Source organism: Somniosus microcephalus, chromosome 13 (genome assembly GCF_052327205.1).
Source record: "Somniosus microcephalus isolate GS21.2 chromosome 13, FLI_Smic_1.0, whole genome shotgun sequence".
Lineage (NCBI taxonomy): Eukaryota > Metazoa > Chordata > Chondrichthyes > Squaliformes > Somniosidae > Somniosus > Somniosus microcephalus.
Window position 1 is genome coordinate 78,344,422 of NC_140999.1, and position 17,178 is coordinate 78,361,599.

The 17,178-nt window shown below is 48.6% G+C and overlaps 1 protein-coding gene across 1 annotated transcript in view; it reads left to right on the forward strand.

Annotated features, from left to right (window-relative positions):
• Positions 1-17,178, forward strand: part of LOC147108431 (mitotic interactor and substrate of PLK1-like) — a 440,619-nt gene that overhangs the window by 350,121 nt on the left and 73,320 nt on the right. Inside the window, exons 3-4 of the mRNA XM_086005068.1 lie at positions 14,631-14,764; positions 16,068-16,106. Of these exons, the coding sequence (XP_085861194.1) occupies positions 14,631-14,764; positions 16,068-16,106 (173 nt within the window). The remainder of the gene's footprint in view (positions 1-14,630; positions 14,765-16,067; positions 16,107-17,178) is intronic.

Sequence of the window (17,178 nt, forward strand, 5' to 3'; positions counted from 1 at the left end):
GGTGTGTTTGTAGGTCTGTGTTGGTGTTGGTGTGTTGGTGTTGGTGTGTGTGTGTTGGTGTGTTGGAGTGTGTTGGTGTTGGTGTGCGTGTGTTGGTGTGTGTGTGCTGGTGTGTGTGTTTGTGTGTGTGTTGGTGTTGGTGTGTGTTGGTGTTGGCGTGTGCTGGTGTTGGTGTGTGTCTGTTCGTGTGTGTTGGTTTGTGTGTGTGTGTTGGTGTGTGTTGACATTGGTGTGTGTGTGTTGGTGGGTGTGTGTTGGTGGGTGTGTGTGTTGGTATTGATGTGTGTGTTGGTCTGTTGGTGTGTGTTTGTGTTGGTGTGTGTGTGTTGGTGTTGACGTGTGATGGTGTGTGTGTTTTGGTGGTGATATGTGTTGGTGTGTGTTGGTGTGTGTGTGTGTTGGTGTTAGTGTTGGTGTGTTTTGGTGTGTGTGTGTTGGTGTGTCTGTGTTGGTGTGTGTGTGTGTTGCTGTTTGTGTGTGTTGGTGGTTGTGTGTGCGTTTGTTGGTGTTGTGTGTGTTGGTGTGTGTCTGTTGTTGTGTTGGTGGTGCTGGTGTGTGTGTGCGCTGGAATGTGTGTGTGTGTGTGTGTGTGTTGGTGTTTGTTGGTGTGTGTGTGTTGATTTGTGTGTGCTGGTGTTTGTGTTGTGTGAGTGTTGGTTTGTGTGTGTTGGTGTGTGTGTGAGTGTGTTGGTGTGTTGCTGTGTGTGTGTTGGTGTTCGTTTGTGTGTTGATGTGTGTGCTGGTGTGTTGGTGTTGGTGTGTGTTGGTGTTCGTGTGTGTGTTGGTGTGTGTGTGTATGTTGGTGTTGGTGTGTGTTGGTTTCGGTGTGTGTGTGTTGGTGTGTGTGTGCTGATGTGTATGTATTGGTGTGTGTTGGTGTTGGTGTGTGTGTGTTAGTGTTGGTGTGTGTTGGTGTGTGTGTTGGTGTTGGTGTGTTGTTGGTGTGTGTGTTGGTGTGTTGGTTTTGGTGTGTGTTGGCATGTGTGTTGGTTTGTGTGTGTGTTGGTGTTGGTGTGTGTGCATTCGTGTTGGTGTGTGTGTTGGTGTGTGTTGGTGTGTGTGTGTGTGTGTGTGTTGTTCGTGTGTGTGTTGGTGATGGTGTGTTTGTTGGTGTGTGTGTTGGTGTGTGCGGGTGTGCTGGTGTGTGTGTGCTGGTGTGTGTGTGCTGGCATGTGTGCTGGCATGTGTGTGTTGGTGTTGGTGTGTGTGTTGGTGTGTGTGTTGGTGTGTGTGTGAGTTCATGTGTGTGTGTGTGTGTTGGTGCGTTGGTGTTGTGGATGTGTTGTTGGTGTGTTGGTGTTGGTGAGTGTTGGTGTATGTGTGTTGGTGTGTGTGTGTTGGTGTGTGTGTGTGTGTTTGGTGTGTGTGTGAGTTCGTGTGTGTTGGTGTGTGTGTGTGAGTTCGTGTGTGTGTGTTTGTGTTTGTGTGTGTTGGTGTGTTGCGGTTGGAGTGTGTTGGTGTGCGTGTGTTGGTGTGCATGTGCTGGTGTGTGTGTGCTGGTGTGTGTGTGCTGGTGTTGGTGTTTGTATTGGTGTGTGTTGGTGTTGGTGTCTGTTGGTGTGCTGGTGTGTGTGTGTTGGTGTGTGTGTGCTGGCGTGTGTATGTTGGTGTTGGTGTGTGTGTTGTGGTGTGTGTGTGTTGGTGTTGGTGTGTGTTGGTGTTGCTGTGTGTTGGTGTGTGTGTGTTGGTGTTGTCTGTTGGTGTGTGTCTGTTGGTGTGTGTGTGCTGGTGTGTGTGTTGTTGTGTTGGTGTTGCTGTGTGCTGGTGTGTGTGCTGGAATGTATGTGTTTGTGTGTGTTGGTGTTTGTTGGTTTGTTGGTGTGTGTGTGTGTGCTGGTGTTTGTGTTGTGTTGGTGTTGGTGTGCTGGTCTGTGTGCGTTGGTGTGTGTGTGTTGGTGTGTGTGTGTGTGTGCGTTGGTGTGTGTGTTGGTGTGTTGGCATTGGTGTGTGTTGGTGTGTGTGCGTTGGTGTTCGTTTTTGTGTTGGTGTGTGTGTGTGTTGGTGTGTTGGTGTGTGTATGTTGGTGTTGGTGTGTGTTGGTGTGTGTGTGTTGCTGTTGGTGAGTGTGTTGGTGTGTGTGTGTGTTGGTGTGTGTGTGAGTTCGTGTGTGTGTGTGTGTTGGTGCGTTGGTGTTGTGGATGTGTTGGTGTTGGTGAGTGTTGGTGTATGTGTGTTGGTGTGTGTGTGTTGGTGTGTGTGTGTTGGTGTGTGTGTGTGTTGGTGTGTGTGTGTGTTAGTGTGTGTGTGTTGGTGTGTGTGTTGGTGTGTGTTTGTGTTGGTGTGTGTGTGAGTTCGTGTGTGTGTGTGTTAGTGTGTGTGTGTTTGTGTTGGTGTGTGTTGGTGTGTTGCGGTTGGTGTGTGTGTGTGTTGGTGTGTGTGTGTTTGTGTGTTGGAGTGTGTTGGTGTGCGTGTGTTGGTGTGTGTGTGCTGGTGTGTGTGTGCTGGTGTTGGTGTTTGTATTGGTGTGTGTTGGTGTTGGTGTCTGTTGGTGTGCTGGTGTGTGTGTGTTGGTGTGTGTGTTAGTGTTGGTGTGTGTTGGTGTTGGTGTGTGTTGGTATGTTTGTGTTGGTGTGTGTGTTGGTGTTGGTGTGTTGTTGGTGTGTGTATTGGTGTGTGTGTTGGTTTTGGGGTGTGTGTGTTGGTGTTGGTGTGTGTTTGTGTGTGTGGGTGTTGATGGGTGTTGGTGTGTGTGTGTTGGTGTCTGGGTGTTGGTGTGTGTGTTGGTGTCTGTGTGTTTTGGTGTGTGTGTATTGGTGTGTGTGTGTTGGTGTGTGTGTGTGCGTGTTGGTGTTGGTGTGTGCGGGTGTGTTGGTGTGTGTGTGTTGGTGTGTGTGTGTGTGTGTTGGTGTTGGTGTGTGCGGGTGTGTTGGTGTGTGTGTGTTGGTGTGTGTGTGTGTGTGTTGGTGTGTGTGTGCTGGTGTGTTGGTGTGTGTGTGTGTTGCGGTTGGTGTGTTTGTTGGTCTGTGTTGGTGTTGGTGTGTGTTGGTATGTGTTGGTGTGTGTGTTGGTGTGTGTTGGTATTGGTGTGTGTGTGTGTTGGTGTGTGTGTGTTTTGGTGTGTGTGTGCTGGTGTGTGTGTATTGGTGCGTGTGTGTGTGTGTGTTGGTGTGTGTGTGCTGGTGTGTTGGTGTGTGTGTGTGTTGCGGTTGGTGTGTTTGTTGGTCTGTGTTGGTGTTGGTGTGTGTTGGTGTGTGTGTTGGTGTGTGTTGGTATTGGTGTGTGTGTGTGTTGGTGTGTGTGTGTTTTGGTGTGTGTGTGTTGGTGTGTGTGTATTGGTGCGTGTGTGTGTGTTGGTGTGTGTGTTGGTGTGTGTGTGTTCGTGTGTGTGCTGGTGATGGTGTGTGTGTTGGTGTGTGCGGGTGTGTTGGTGTGTGTGTGTTGGTGTGTGTTGGTGTGTGTGTGTTGGTGTGTGTGTGTGTGTTGGTGTGTGTGTGCTGGTGTGTTGGTGTGTGTGTGTGTTGCGGTTGGTGTGTTTGTTGGTCTGTGTTGGTGTTGGTGTGTGTTGGTATGTGTTTTGGTGTGTGTTGGTATTGGTGTGTGTGTGTGTTGGTGTGTGTGTGTTTTGGTGTGTGTGTGTTGGTGTGTGTGTATTGGTGCGTGTGTGTGTGTTGGTGTGATGGTGTGTGTGTTGGTGTGTGTGTGTTCGTGTGTGTGTTGGTGATGGTGTGTTTGTTGGTGTGTGTGTTGGTGTGTGCGGGTGTGTTGGTGTGTGTGTGTGTTGGTGTGTGTGTGTTGGTGTGTGTGGGTGTGTGTATGTGTTGGTGTGTCTTGGTGTGTTGGTGTTGCTGTGTGTTGGTGTGTGTGTGTTGGTGTTGATGTCTGTTGGTGTGTGTGTGTTGGTGTTTGTGTGTGTTTGTTGGTGTTAATATGTGTTGGTTTGTGTGTGAGTGTTGGTGTGTTGGTGTTGGTGTGTGTTGACATTGGTGTGTGTGTGTTGGTGGGTGTGTGTGGTGGGTGTGTGTGTTGGTATTGATGTGTGTGTTGGTCTGTTGGTGTGTGTGTGTTTGTGTGTGTGTGTTGGTGTGTGTGTGTTGGTGCGTTGGTGTGTGTGTATTGGTGTGTGTGTGTTGGTGTGTGTGTGTGCGTGTTGGTGTTGGTGTGTGCGGGTGTGTTGGTGTGTGTGTGTTGGTGTGTGTGTGTTGGTGTTGGTGTGTGCGGGTGTGTTGGTGTGTGTGTGTTGGTGTGTGTGTGTGTGTGTTGCGGTTGGTGTGTTTGTTGGTCTGTGTTGGTGTTGGTGTGTGTTGGTATGTGTTGGTGTGTGTGTTGGTGTGTGTTGGTATTGGTGTGTGTGTGTGTTGGTGTGTGTGTGTTTTGGTGTGTGTGTGCTGGTGTGTGTGTATTGGTGCGTGTGTGTGTGTGTGTTGGTGTGTGTGTGCTGGTGTGTTGGTGTGTGTGTGTGTTGCGGTTGGTGTGTTTGTTGGTCTGTGTTGGTGTTGGTGTGTGTTGGTATGTGTTGGTGTGTGTGTTGGTGTGTGTTGGTATTGGTGTGTGTGTGTGTTGGTGTGTGTGTGTTTTGGTGTGTTTGTGTTGGTGTGTGTGTATTGGTGCGTGTGTGTGTGTTGGTGTGTGTGTTGGTGTGTGTTGGTGTGTGTGTGTTCGTGTGTGTGCTGGTGATGGTGTGTGTGTTGGTGTGTGCGGGTGTGTTGGTGTGTGTGTGTTGGTGTGTGTTGGTGTGTGTGTGTTGGTGTGTGTGTGTGTGTTGGTGTGTGTGTGCTGGTGTGTTGGTGTGTGTGTGTGTTGCGGTTGGTGTGTTTGTTCGTCTGTGTTGGTGTTGGTGTGTGTTGGTATGTGTTTTGGTGTGTGTTGGTATTGGTGTGTGTGTGTGTTGGTGTGTGTGTGTTTTGGTGTGTGTGTGTTGGTGTGTGTGTATTGGTGCGTGTGTGTGTGTTGGTGTGTGTTGGTGTGATGGTGTGTGTGTTGGTGTGTGTGTGTTCGTGTGTGTGTTGGTGATGGTGTGTTTGTTGGTGTGTGTGTTGGTGTGTGCGGGTGTGTTGGTGTGTGTGTGTGTTGGTGTGTGTGTGTTGGTGTGTGTGTGTTGGTGTGTGTGGGTGTGTGTATGTGTTGGTGTGTCTTGGTGTGTTGGTGTTGCTGTGTGTTGGTGTGTGTGTGTTGGTGTTGATGTCTGTTGGTGTGTGTGTGTTGGTGTTTGTGTGTGTTTGTTGGTGTTAATATGTGTTGGTTTGTGTGTGAGTGTTGGTGTGTTGGTGTTGGTGTGTGTTGACATTGGTGTGTGTGTGTTGGTGGGTGTGTGTGGTGGGTGTGTGTGTTGGTATTGATGTGTGTGTTGGTCTGTTGGTGTGTGTGTGTTTGTGTGTGTGTGTTGGTGTGTGTGTGTTGGTGCGTTGGTGTGTGTGTGTTGTGGATGTGTTGGTGTGTGTTGTGTGTGTGTGTGTTAGTGTGTGTGTGTTGGTGTGTGTGTTGGTGTGTGTGTGAGTTTGTGTGTTTGTGTGTTAGTGTATGTGTGTTGGTGTTGGTGTGTGTGTTGGTGTGTTGCGGTTGGTGTGTGTGTTGGTGTGTTGCGGTTGGTGTGTGTGTTGGTGTTTGTGTTGGTGTGTTGGTTTTGGTGTGTGTGTGTGCGCGTGTTAGTGTAGATGTTTATTGATGTGTTGCTGTTGGTGTGTGTTGGTGTGCTGGTGTGTGTGTGTTGGTGTGTGTGTTGGTGTGTTGGTGTGTGTGTGTTTGTTGATGTGTTTGTTGGTGTGTGTGTGCTGGTGTGTGTGTGCTGGTGTGTGTGTGCTGGTGTGTGTGTGCTGGTGTGTGTGTGCTGGTGTGTGTGTGTTGGTGTGTGTGTGCTGGCGTGTGTGTATGTTGGTGTTGGTGTGTGTGTTGGTGTGTGTGTTGGTGTGTGTGTGTTGGTGTGTGTGTGTGCTGGTGTGTGTGTCTGTTAGTGTTGGTGTGTGTTGGTGTTGCTGTGTGTTGGTGTGTGTGTGTTGGTGTTGATGTCTGGTGTGTGTGTGCTGGTGTGTGTGTTGTGTTGGTGTTGCTGTGTGTTGGTGTGCTGGTGTGTGTGCTGGAATGTATGTGTTTGTGTGTGTTGGTGTTTGTTGGTGTGTGTGTGTGTGCTGGTGTTTGTGTTGTGTTGGTGTGTGTTGGTGTGCTGGTCTGTGTGCGTTGGTGTGTGTGTGTTGGTGCGTGTGTTGGTGTGTGTGTGTTGGTGTGTTGGCATTGGTGTGTGTTGGTGTTGGTGTGTGTGCGTTGGTGTTCGTTTTTGTGTTGGTGTGTGTGTTGGTGTGTTGGTGTGTGTCTGTTGGTGTGTGTGTGTGTGTGTATGTTGGTGTTGGTGTGTGTTGGTGTGTGTGTGTTGCTGTTGGTGAGTGGGTTGGTGTGTGTGTGTGTAAGTGTTGGTGTGTGTTGGTGTGTGTGTGTTGGTGTGTGTGTGTTAGTGTGTGTGTGTTGGTGTGTGTGTTGGTGTGTGTGTGAGTTCGTGTGTGTGTGTGTGTGTGTGTTGGTGCGTTGGTGTTGTGGATGTGTTGGTGTTGGTGTGTATTGGCGTGTTGGTGTTGGTGAGTGTTGGTGTGTGTGTGTTGGTGTGTGTGTGTTGGTGTGTGTGTGTGTTAGTGTGTGTGTGTTGGTGTGTGTGTGAGTTCGTGTGTGTGTTGGTGTGTGTGTTGGTGTGTGTGTGAGTTCGTGTGTGTGTGTTTGTGTTGGTGTGTGTGTTGGTGTGTTGCGGTTGGTGTGTGTGTTGGTGTTGGAGTGTGTTGGTGTGCGTGTGTTGGTGTGCGTGTGCTGGTGTGTGTGTGCTGGTGTGTGTGTGCTGGTGTTGGTGTTTGTATTGGTGTGTGTTGGTGTTGGTGTCTGTTGGTGTGCTGGTGTGTGTGTGTTGGTGTGTGTGTGCTGGCGTGTGTGTATGTTGGTGTTGGTGTGTGTGTTGGTGTTGGTGTGTGTGTGTTGGTGTGTGTGTGTGTGCTGGTGTGTGTGTGTTAGTGTTGGTGTGTGTTGGTGTTGCTGTGTGTTGGTGTATGTGTGTTGGTGTTGATGTCTGTTGGTGTGTGTCTGTTGGTGTGTGTGTGTGCTGGTGTGTGTGTTGTTGTGTTGGTGTTGGTGTGCTGGAATGTATGTGTTTGTGTGTGTTGGTGTTTGTTGGTTTGTTGGTGTGTGTGTGTGCTGGTGTTTGTGTTGTGTTGGTGTGCTGGTCTGTGTGCGTTGGTGTGTGTGTGTTGGTGTGTGTGTGTGTGTTGGTGTGTGAGCTGGTGTGTGTATGTGTGTTGGTGTGTGTGTGTGTTGGTGTGTGTGTGTGCTGGTGTGTGTGTGTGTTAGTGTTGGTGTGTGTTGGTGTTGCTGCGTGTTGGTGTGTGTGTGTTGGTGTTGATGTCTGTTGGTGTGTGTGTGCTGGTGTGTGTGTTGTTGTGTTGGTGTTGCTGTGTGTTGGTGTGCTGGTGTGAGTGCTGGAATGTATGTGTTTGTGTGTGTTGGTGTTTGTTGGTTTGTTGGTGTGTGTGTGTGTGCTGGTGTTGGTGTGTGTTGGTGTGCTGGTCTGTGTGCGTTGGTGTGTGTGTGTTGTGTGTGTTGGTGTGTTGGCGTTGGTGTGTGCGTCGGTGTTCGTTTTTGTGTTGGTGTGTGTGTGTGTTGGTGTGTTGGTGTTGGTGTGTGTTTGTTGGTGTGTGTGTGTGTGTGTATGTTGGTGTTGGTGTGTGTTGGTGTTGGTGTGTGTTGGTGTGTGTGTGTGTTGCTGTTGGTGAGTGTGTTGTGTGTTGGTGTTGGTGTGTGTGTGTTGGTGTGTGTGTGTGTTAGTGTGTGTGTGTTGGTGTGTGTGTTGGTGTGTGTGTGAGTTCATGTGTGTGTGTGTGTGTTGGTGCGTTGGTGTTGTGGATGTGTTGGTGTTGGTGAGTGTTGGTGTATGTGTGTTGGTGTGTGTGTGTTGGTGTGTGTGTTGGTGTGTGTGTGAGTTTGTGTGTGTGTTGGTGTGTGTGTGAGTTCGTGTGTTGGTGTGTGTGTTGGTGTGTTGCGGTTGGTGTGTGTGTTGGTGTTGGAGTGTGTTGGTGTGCGTGTGTTGGTGTGCATGTGCTGGTGTGCGTGTGCTGGTGTGTGTGTGCTGGTGTGTGTGTGCTGGTGTTGGTGTTTGTATTGGTGTGTGTTGGTGTTGGTGTCTGTTGGTGTGCTGGTGTGTGTGTGTTGGTGTTGGTGTGTGTTGGTGTGTGTGTGTTGGTGTTGGTGTGTGTTGGTATGTTTGTGTTGGTGTGTGTGTTGGTGTTGGTGTGTGTGTTGGTGTGTTGGTTTTGGTGTGTGTTGGTGTATGTGTTGGTGTGTTGGTTTTGGTGTGTGTTGGTGTGTGTTTGTGTGTGTGTTGGTGTGTTGGTGTTGGTGTGTGTTGGTGTTGATGGGTGTTGGTGTGTGAGTGTTGGTGTGTGTGTGTTGGTGTCTGGGTGTTGGTGTGTGTGTGTGTGTTGGTGTCTATGTGTTTTGGTGTGTGTGTGTTGGTGTGTGTGTGCGTTGGTGTTTTGGTGTTGGTGTGTGTGCTGGTGTGTGTATTGGTGCGTGTGTGTGTGTGTGTGCTGGTGTGTTGGTGTGTGTGTTTTGGTGTGTGTGTGTGTTGGTGTGTTGCGGTTGGTGTGTTTGTTGGTCTGTGTTGGTGTTGGTGTGTGTTGGTATGTGTTGGTGTGTGTATTGGTGTGTGTGTTGGTGTGTGTGTATTGGTGTGTGTGTGTGTTGGTGTGTGTGTATTGGTGCGTGTGTGTGTGTTGGTGTTGGTGTGATGGTGTGTGTGTTGGTGTGTGTGTGTTGGTGATGGTGTGTTTGTTCGTGTGTGTGTTGGTGTGTGCGGGTGTGTTGGTGTGTGTGTTTGTGTGTGTGTGTTTGTGTGTGTGTATTGGAGTGTGTGTGTGTGTGTGTGTTGGTGTGTCGGTGTTGCTGTGTGTTGGTGTGTGTGTGTTGGTGTTGATGTCTGTTGGTGTGTGTGTGTGTTGGTGTGTTTGTGTGTGTTTGTTGGTGTTAATATGTGTTGGTGTGTGTGTGTTGGTGTTGATGTGTGTTGGTGTTGGTGTGTGTGTTGTTGAAGGTGTGTGTGTTTGTGTGTGTGTGTGTTGGTGTTGGTGTGTGTCTGTTCGTGTGTGTTGGTTTGTGTGTGAGTGTTGGTGTGTTGGTGTTGGTGTGTGTTGACATTGGTGTGTGTGTGTTGGTGGGTGTGTGTGGTGGGTGTGTGTGTTGGTATTGATGTGTGTGTTGGTCTGTTGGTGTTTGTGTGTGTGTGTGTTGGTGTGTGTGTGTTTGTGTTGGTGTATGTGTGTTGGTGTTGACGTGTGATGGTGTGTGTGTTTTGGTGTTGATATGTGTTGGTGTGTGTGTGTGTGTTGGTGTTAGTGTTGGTGTGTTTTGGTGTGTGTGTGTTGGTGTGTGTGTGTTGGTGTGTCTGTGTTGGTGTGTGTGTGCTGGTGTGTTTGTGCTGGTGTGTTTGTGTGTGTGTGTTGCTGTTTGTGTGTGTGTGTTGGTGTTGTGTGTGCTGGTGTGTGTGTTATTGTGTTGGTGTTGCTGTGTGTTGGTGTGCTGGTGTGTGTGTGCTGGAATGTGTGTGTTGGTGTTTGTTGGTTTGTTGGTGTGTGTGTGTTGATTTTTGTGTGCTGGTGTTTGTGTTGTGTTGGTGTTGGTGTGTTTTGGTGTGCTGGTCTCTGTGCATTGGTGTGTGTGTTGGTGTGTGTGTGTTGGTGTGTTGGTGTTGGTGTGTGTGCGTTGGTGTTCATTTGTGTGTTGGTGTGTTGGTGTTGGTGTGTGTGTTGGTGTTCGTGTGTGTGTTGGTGTTGGTGTGTGCTGGTGTTGGTGTGCTGGTGTTGGTGTGTGTTGGTGTTGGTGTGCGTGTGTTGGTGTGCGTGTGCTGGTGTGTATGTATTGGTGTGTGTTGGTGTTGTGTGTGTGTTGGTGTTGGTGTGTGTTGGTGTAGGTGTGTGTGTGTGTTGCTGTTGGTGAGTGTGTTGGTGTGTGTGTGGAAGTGTGTGTATTGTTGTGTTGGTGTTAGTGTGTGTGTTGGTGTTGGTGTGTGTTGGTGTGTTAGCTTGTGTCTGTTGGTGTGTGTGTGTTGGTGTGTGTGTGTTGGTGTGTGTGTATTGAGGATGTGTATTGGTGTGTTGGTGTTGGTGAGTGATGGTGTGTGTGTGTTGGTGTGTGTGTGAGTTCATGTGTGTGTGTGTGTTAGTGTGTGTTAGTGTGTGTGTGTGTGTTGGTGTGTGTGTTGTGTTGCGGTTGGTGTGTTTGTAGGTCTGTGTTGGTGTTGGTGTGTTGGTGTTGGTGTGTGTGTGTTGGTGTGTTGGAGTGTGTTGGTGTTGGTGTGCGTGTGTTGGTGTGCATGTGCTGGTGTGTGTGTGCTGGTGTGTGTGTTTGTGTGTGTGTTGGTGTTGGTGTGTGTTGGTGTTGGCGTGTGCTGGTGTTGGTGTGTGTCTGTTCGTGTGTGTTGGTTTGTGTGTGAGTGTTGGTGTGTTGGTGTTGGTGTGTGTTGACATTGGTGTGTGTGTGTTGGTGGGTGTGTGTGTTGGTATTGATGTGTGTGTTGGTCTGTTGGTGTGTGTTTGTGTTGGTGTGTGTGTGTTGGTGTTGACGTGTGATGGTGTGTGTGTTTTGGTGGTGATATGTGTTGGTGTGTGTTGGTGTGTGTGTGTGTTGGTGTTAGTGTTGGTGTGTTTTGGTGTGTGTGTGTTGGTGTGTCTGTGTTGGTGTGTGTGTGTGTTGCTGTTTGTGTGTGTTGGTGGTTGTGTGTGCGTTTGTTGGTGTTGTGTGTGTTGGTGTGTGTCTGTTGTTGTGTTGGTGGTGCTGGTGTGTGTGTGCGCTGGAATGTGTGTGTGTGTGTGTGTGTGTTGGTGTTTGTTGGTGTGTGTGTGTTGATTTGTGTGTGCTGGTGTTTGTGTTGTGTGAGTGTTGGTTTGTGTGTGTTGGTGTGTGTGTGAGTGTGTTGGTGTGTTGCTGTGTGTGTGTTGGTGTTCGTTTGTGTGTTGATGTGTGTGCTGGTGTGTTGGTGTTGGTGTGTGTTGGTGTTCGTGTGTGTGTTGGTGTGTGTGTGTATGTTGGTGTTGGTGTGTGTTGGTTTCGGTGTGTGTGTGTTGGTGTGTGTGTGCTGATGTGTATGTATTGGTGTGTGTTGGTGTTGGTGTGTGTGTGTTAGTGTTGGTGTGTGTTGGTGTGTGTGTTGGTGTTGGTGTGTTGTTGGTGTGTGTGTTGGTGTGTTGGTTTTGGTGTGTGTTGGCATGTGTGTTGGTTTGTGTGTGTGTTGGTGTTGGTGTGTGTGCATTCGTGTTGGTGTGTGTGTTGGTGTGTGTGTGTGTGTGTGTGTGTTGTTCGTGTGTGTGTTGGTGATGGTGTGTTTGTTGGTGTGTGTGTTGGTGTGTGCGGGTGTGCTGGTGTGTGTGTGCTGGTGTGTGTGTGCTGGCATGTGTGCTGGCATGTGTGTGTTGGTGTTGGTGTGTGTGTTGGTGTGTTGCGGTTGGTGTTTTTGTTGGTCTGTGTTGGTGTTGCTGTTGGTGTGTTGGTGTCTATGCATTCGTGTTGGTGTGTGTGTTGGTATGTATTGGTGTGTGTATTGGTGTGTGTGTGTTGGTGTGTTGGTGTGTGTGTTGGTGTTGGTGGGTGTTGGTGTGTAAGTGTTGGTGTGTGTGTGTTGGTGTGTGTGTGTTGGTGTCTGGGTGTTTGTGTGTGTGTGTGTGTTGGTGTCTGTGTGTTTTGGTGTGTGTGTGTTGGTGTGTGTGTATTGTGTGTGTGTGTTGGTGTGTGTGTGCGTTGGTGTTTTGGTGTTGGTGTGTGTGTGCTGGTGTGTGTATTGGTGCATGTGTGTGTGTTGTTGGTGTGTTGGTGTGTGTGTTGGTGTGTGTTGGTGTGTGTTTGTGTATGTGTTGGTGTTGGTGTGTGTGTGTGTTGCTGTGTTGGTGTGTGTGTTGGTGTTGGTGTGTGTGTGTATTGGTGTGTGTGTGTGTGTTGGTGTTGGTGTGTGTTGTTGCGTTGGTGTTGGTGTGTTGTGTTTGTTGGTGTTGGTGTGTGTTGGTGTTGGTGTGTGTGTGTATGTGTGTGTGATGGGGTGTGTGTGTGTTGGTGTGTGTGTTGGTGTGCATGTGTTGGTGTGTGTTTGATGGCGTGTGTGTGTGTTGGTGTCTGTGTGTTGGTCTGTGTATGTGTGTGTGTTGGTGTGTGTGTTGGTGTGTGTGTGTGTTGGTGTGTTGGTGTGTGTGTGTGTTGGTGTGTGTTGTTGCGTTGGTGTTGGTGTGTGTGTGTTGGTGTTGGTGTGTGTTGGTGTGTGTGTGTGTGTTTATGTGTGTGTGATGGGGTGTGTGTGTGTATTGGTGTGTGTGTGTGTGTTGGTGTTGGTGTGTGTTGCGTTGGTGTTGGTGTGTGTGTGTTGTGTTTGTTGGTGTTGGTGTGTGTGTGTGTTTATGTGTGTGTGATGGGGTGTGTGTGTGTGTTGGTGTGTGTGTTGGTGTGCATGTGTTGGTGTGTGTTTCTTGGCGTGTGTGTGTGTTGGTGTCTGTGTGTTGGTCTGTGTATGTGTGTGTGTTGGTGTGTATGTGTGTTGGTGTGTGTGTGTGTTGGTGTTGGTGTGTGTTGGTGTTGGTGTGTGTTGGTGTGTGTGTGCTGGTGTGTGTGTTGGTGAGTGTGTTGGTGTGTTGGTGTTGTGTGTGTGTTGGTGTGTTGGTGTTGGGGTGTGTGTTGGTGTGTGTGTTGGTGTCTGTGTGTTGGTCTGTGTATGTGTGTGTGTTGGTGTGTGTGTTGGTGTGTGTGTGTGTTGGTGTGTTGGTGTGTGTGTGTGTTGGTGTGTGTTGTTGCGTTGGTGTTGGTGTGTGTGTGTTGGTGTTGGTGTGTGTTGGTGTGTGTGTGTGTGTTTATGTGTGTGTGATGGGGTGTGTGTGTGTATTGGTGTGTGTGTGTGTGTTGGTGTTGGTGTGTGTTGCGTTGGTGTTGGTGTGTGTGTGTTGTGTTTGTTGGTGTTGGTGTGTGTGTGTGTTTATGTGTGTGTGATGGGGTGTGTGTGTGTGTTGGTGTGTGTGTTGGTGTGCATGTGTTGGTGTGTGTTTCTTGGCGTGTGTGTGTGTTGGTGTCTGTGTGTTGGTCTGTGTATGTGTGTGTGTTGGTGTGTATGTGTGTTGGTGTGTGTGTGTGTTGGTGTTGGTGTGTGTTGGTGTTGGTGTGTGTTGGTGTGTGTGTGCTGGTGTGTGTGTTGGTGTGTGTGTTGGTGTGTTGGTGTTGGGGTGTGTGTTGGTGTGTGTGTTGGTGTGTTTGTGTTGGTCTGTGTGTGTTGTGTTTGTTGGTGTTGGTGCGTGTTTGTGTGTTTATGTGTGTGTGATGGGGTGTGTGTGTGTTGGTGTGTGTGTGTTGGTGTGTGTGTTGGTGTGTGTGTTAGGGTGTGTGTGTTAGCGTGTGTGTGTGTGTTGATGTGTGCTTGTTAGGGTGTGTGTGTCGGTGTGTGTGTTAGGGTGTGTGTGTGTTGGTGTGTGTGTGTTGCTCTGTGTGTGTTGGGGTGTGGTGTTTGTGTTGGTGTGTGTGTGTTGGTGTTGGAGTGTTGGTGTGTGTGTGTATTGGTGTGTGTGTGTGTTGGTGTGTGTGTGTTGGTGTTGGTGTGTTTGTGTTGGTGTGTATGTGTTGATGTGTGTGTGTGTGTTGGTGTTGGTGTGTGTTGTTGCATTGGTGTTGGTGTGTGTGTGTTGGTGTGTGTGTGTGTATGTTTATGTGTGTGTGTTGGGGTGTGTGTGTGTTGGGGTTTGTGTGTTGGTGTGTGTGTTGGTGTGCATGTGTTGGTGTGTGTTTGTTGGTGTGTGTGTGTGTTGGTATCTGTGTGTTGGTGTGCGTGTGTGTTGGTGTGCGTGTGTGTTGGTGTGCGTGTGTGTTGGTGTTGGTGTTGCTGTGTGTGTGTTGGTGTGTGTTTTGGTGTGTGTGTTAGGGTGTGTGTTAGGGTGTGTGTGTTGGTGTGTGTGTGTTGATGTGTGCGTGTCGGTGTGTGTTTTAGTGTGTGTTGGTGTGTGTGTGTTGGTGTGTGTGTGTTGCTCTGTGTGTGTCGGTGTGTGTGTTGGTGTGTGTGTTGGTGTGTGTGTGTTGGTGTGTGTGTGTTGGTGTGTGTGTGTTGGTGTGTGTGTGTTAGGGTGTGTGTGTTAGGGTGTGTGTGTTGGTGTGTGTGTGTTAGGGTGTTGTTGGTGTGTGTGTGTTGGTGTGTGTGTTGGTGTGTGTGTGTCGGTGAGTGTGTTTTGGTGTGTGTGTTAGGGTGTGTGTTAGGGTGTGTGTGTGTTGATGTGTGTGTGTTAGGGTGTGTGTGTCGGTGTGTGTGTTAGGGTGTGTGTGTTTTAGTGTGTGTGTGTGTGTGTTGGTGTGTGTGTGTTGGTGTGTGTGTGTTGCTGTGTGTGTGTCGGTGTGTGTTGGTGTGTGTGTGTTGGTGTGTGTGTGTTAGGGTGTGTGTGTTGGTGTGTGTGTGTTGGTGTGTGTGTGTTGGTGTGTGTGTGTTGGTGTGTGTGTGTTGGTGTGTGTGTGTTAGGGTGTGTGTGTTGGTGTGTGTGTGTTAGGGTGTGTGTGTTGGTGTGTGTGTGTTAGGGTGTTTGTGTTGGTGTGTGTGTGTTGGTGTGTGTGTGTTGGTTTGTGTGTGTTGGTTTGTGTGTGTTAGGGTGTGCATGTCTTATTTTACTGTGGCTATATTTTCATACTTAAACACGTAAGGAGATATTTTAACCTTTCTGCAGCCAGAGCCTCCACATCAGAGTCTCCAAATTCCGCAGTAAATCTGGTGTTTCCTGGACAGCCTTCAAGAGCTGGGGCTTCAGATGGTGGAGAAGGGCGGAACGTGAAGCCTTGGAAGAAAAAGGACGAATCTTCAGTAAGTTGAATGATGGTGTTTTTTCCCTATCAGGTAGTAATTCGAGCAGATAGTCCAACTTGCCAAGGCCTACCCGAGCCACGTGTAGCAACCTGACAGTATACTAGGAGCTGGAAATGTTGGGTTGCATAGAAACATGGAAAGATAGAAAAATAGGAGTGGGAGTAGGCCATTCGGCCCTTTGAGCCTGCTCCGCCATTCAATATGATCATGGCCGATCCTTTATCTCAATATACCATATTCCCACTCTCTCCCCATAACCCATGATGCCTTTTGTGTCTAGAAATCTATTTATCTCCTTCTTAAATATATAGAAATATACATGCATGTTAAGGAAAGCTGTGATTGGACTTATAGGTCCATGTTACGTCTCAAGGACCATCTCCCTCTAACTAGAAGTAACTGGTGATGGTGGCGAGGCAGAGACCTGCCTCACTGACTCATGGCTGACTGAGGGATGGAGAATAGGTACAGAGGACAGGAGAGGTTGCTATGAGTTCAAGGAATCAGGTGTAATGACATCACTAACCTTTCTTGATCACTCCAAAGTTTGAATATTGTCCATCTTAATTTTTTTCTTTAAAAGAAACAGTTGTGGCTTCTATTCTTCAGCCCAGGTTGCTCCGTGACCGGGGAAGTATGTGGGGCATTGGACTCGACTGTGATGTTTCACATCAATAATCTGCCAGCCTCATTGAGAAGAATGGGCCCTCAGTTAGGAATCAGAGGGCTCCTGGTATCTGAGAGCTGTAGCCCTCTATGAGGTCTGTCTTTAAAAAAGGAAGAATGGGGGGAGGGGGTTGTAGGAGAACCTTCCTTCCGTCCTTCCTTCCCTTCTTCCTCCTTCCCAACCTCCCTCCCTCTTTCTTTTGTTCTCTCTCTTTCTTTTACTTCTCTTTCTCTATCTTTCTCTTTTTTGCTCTCTCTCTCTCAAAAGTGCAATGGGCCTGAAGTATAACTTGGCGTTGATATTTTCAAGTGTAAAGCCGAATGAGGGTGCTGTGCTGTAGCTACCAGTACTGCCTGGTGCTCTTGTTGTAATAATGATGAACGGGGCAGATTGAACAGTGCTGTGAACCTACAGTGCAGCAGAGATAAGCGACTGTGCAGTGAGCTCGTTGAGACAGCTCGACAGCAGAGTACCAGCAGGCCCAGGAGATAACTATGGGATAAATAAGTAGCAATCAGGTGTGAGGATTGTGAAACTGAAGTCAGTCGGCAGGAGTCACTCTTTGGTCTAAATATGGTTTATGGTAATGACACATCCTCAAATTCCTGATACAAGTTTTTTCTTAAACTTCAGTATGCTGGTATCGAGCCTTCTGATGACGTCAACACTGAGGTAGTCACCTTTTGTTTCTGCCAATCTTCGGCTTGCTGTCTTTCAGTCTGCTGCATACCGTAAACTTTGATGAATATATAATTCACTGTTACTAACTGCTTGGCTGATGGTTTGCGATGAGCTGGTCTTTAACCATTACGTGTCTGCCACTAATATCATTCCTTTTACTAAACCACTTCCAATGACAATTGTTCTGGGCTTTTCATTCCTTCTTGGGTTAAGGGTGTCACGAGCAAGGCCAGCATTTATTGCCCATCCCCAGTTGCCCTTGAGAAGGTGGTGGTGAGCCGCCTTCTTGAACCGCTGCAGTCCATGTGGTGAAGGTACTCCCTCAGTGCTGTTAGAGAGGGAGTTCCAGGATTTTAACCCAGCGACAATGAAGGATCGGCGATATATTTCCAAATCAGGAAGATGTGTGACTTGGAGGGGAACTTGGAGGTGGTGGTGCTCCTGCTGCCCTTGTCCTTCGAGGTGGAAGAGGTCGCGGGTTTGGGAGGTGCTGCCGAAGAAGCCTTGGTGAGTTGCTGCAGTGCATCTTGTAGATGGTACACACTGCAGCTACGGTACGCCGGTGGTGGAGGCAGTGAATGTTTAAAGTGGTGGATGAGGTGCCAATCAAGCGGGCTTCTTTGTCCTGGATGGAGCCGAGCTTGTTGAGTGTTGTTGGAGCTGCATTCATCCAGGCAAGTGGAGAGTATTCCATCACATTGTTCTGGTTTCTGATGTGCCAGATCTAACCAATAATATAAGGGGGAAAAGCAAAATGCTGCAGATGCTGGAAATCTAAAATAAAAACAGAAAATGCTGGAAACACTCAGCAGCTCAGGCAACATCTGTGGAGAGAGAAAGGTCAATGACCTTTCATCAGATATAAGGGGGAGTTGTATCTGTGCTGGATTCTCTATTCCAAGCCTAACAATTGTTACAGGGATTATTCATCTGTGCGTGGTTAAGTCACAGATGCAAATTTGCCATTCTGCCTTCCTTCCCCAAAAGCACATCGCCGCATGGGGAGACTTCTAATCAGGCATCCTGCCTCGAACTAAGTCCCACGAGGGCTGGCGCAGCCTGC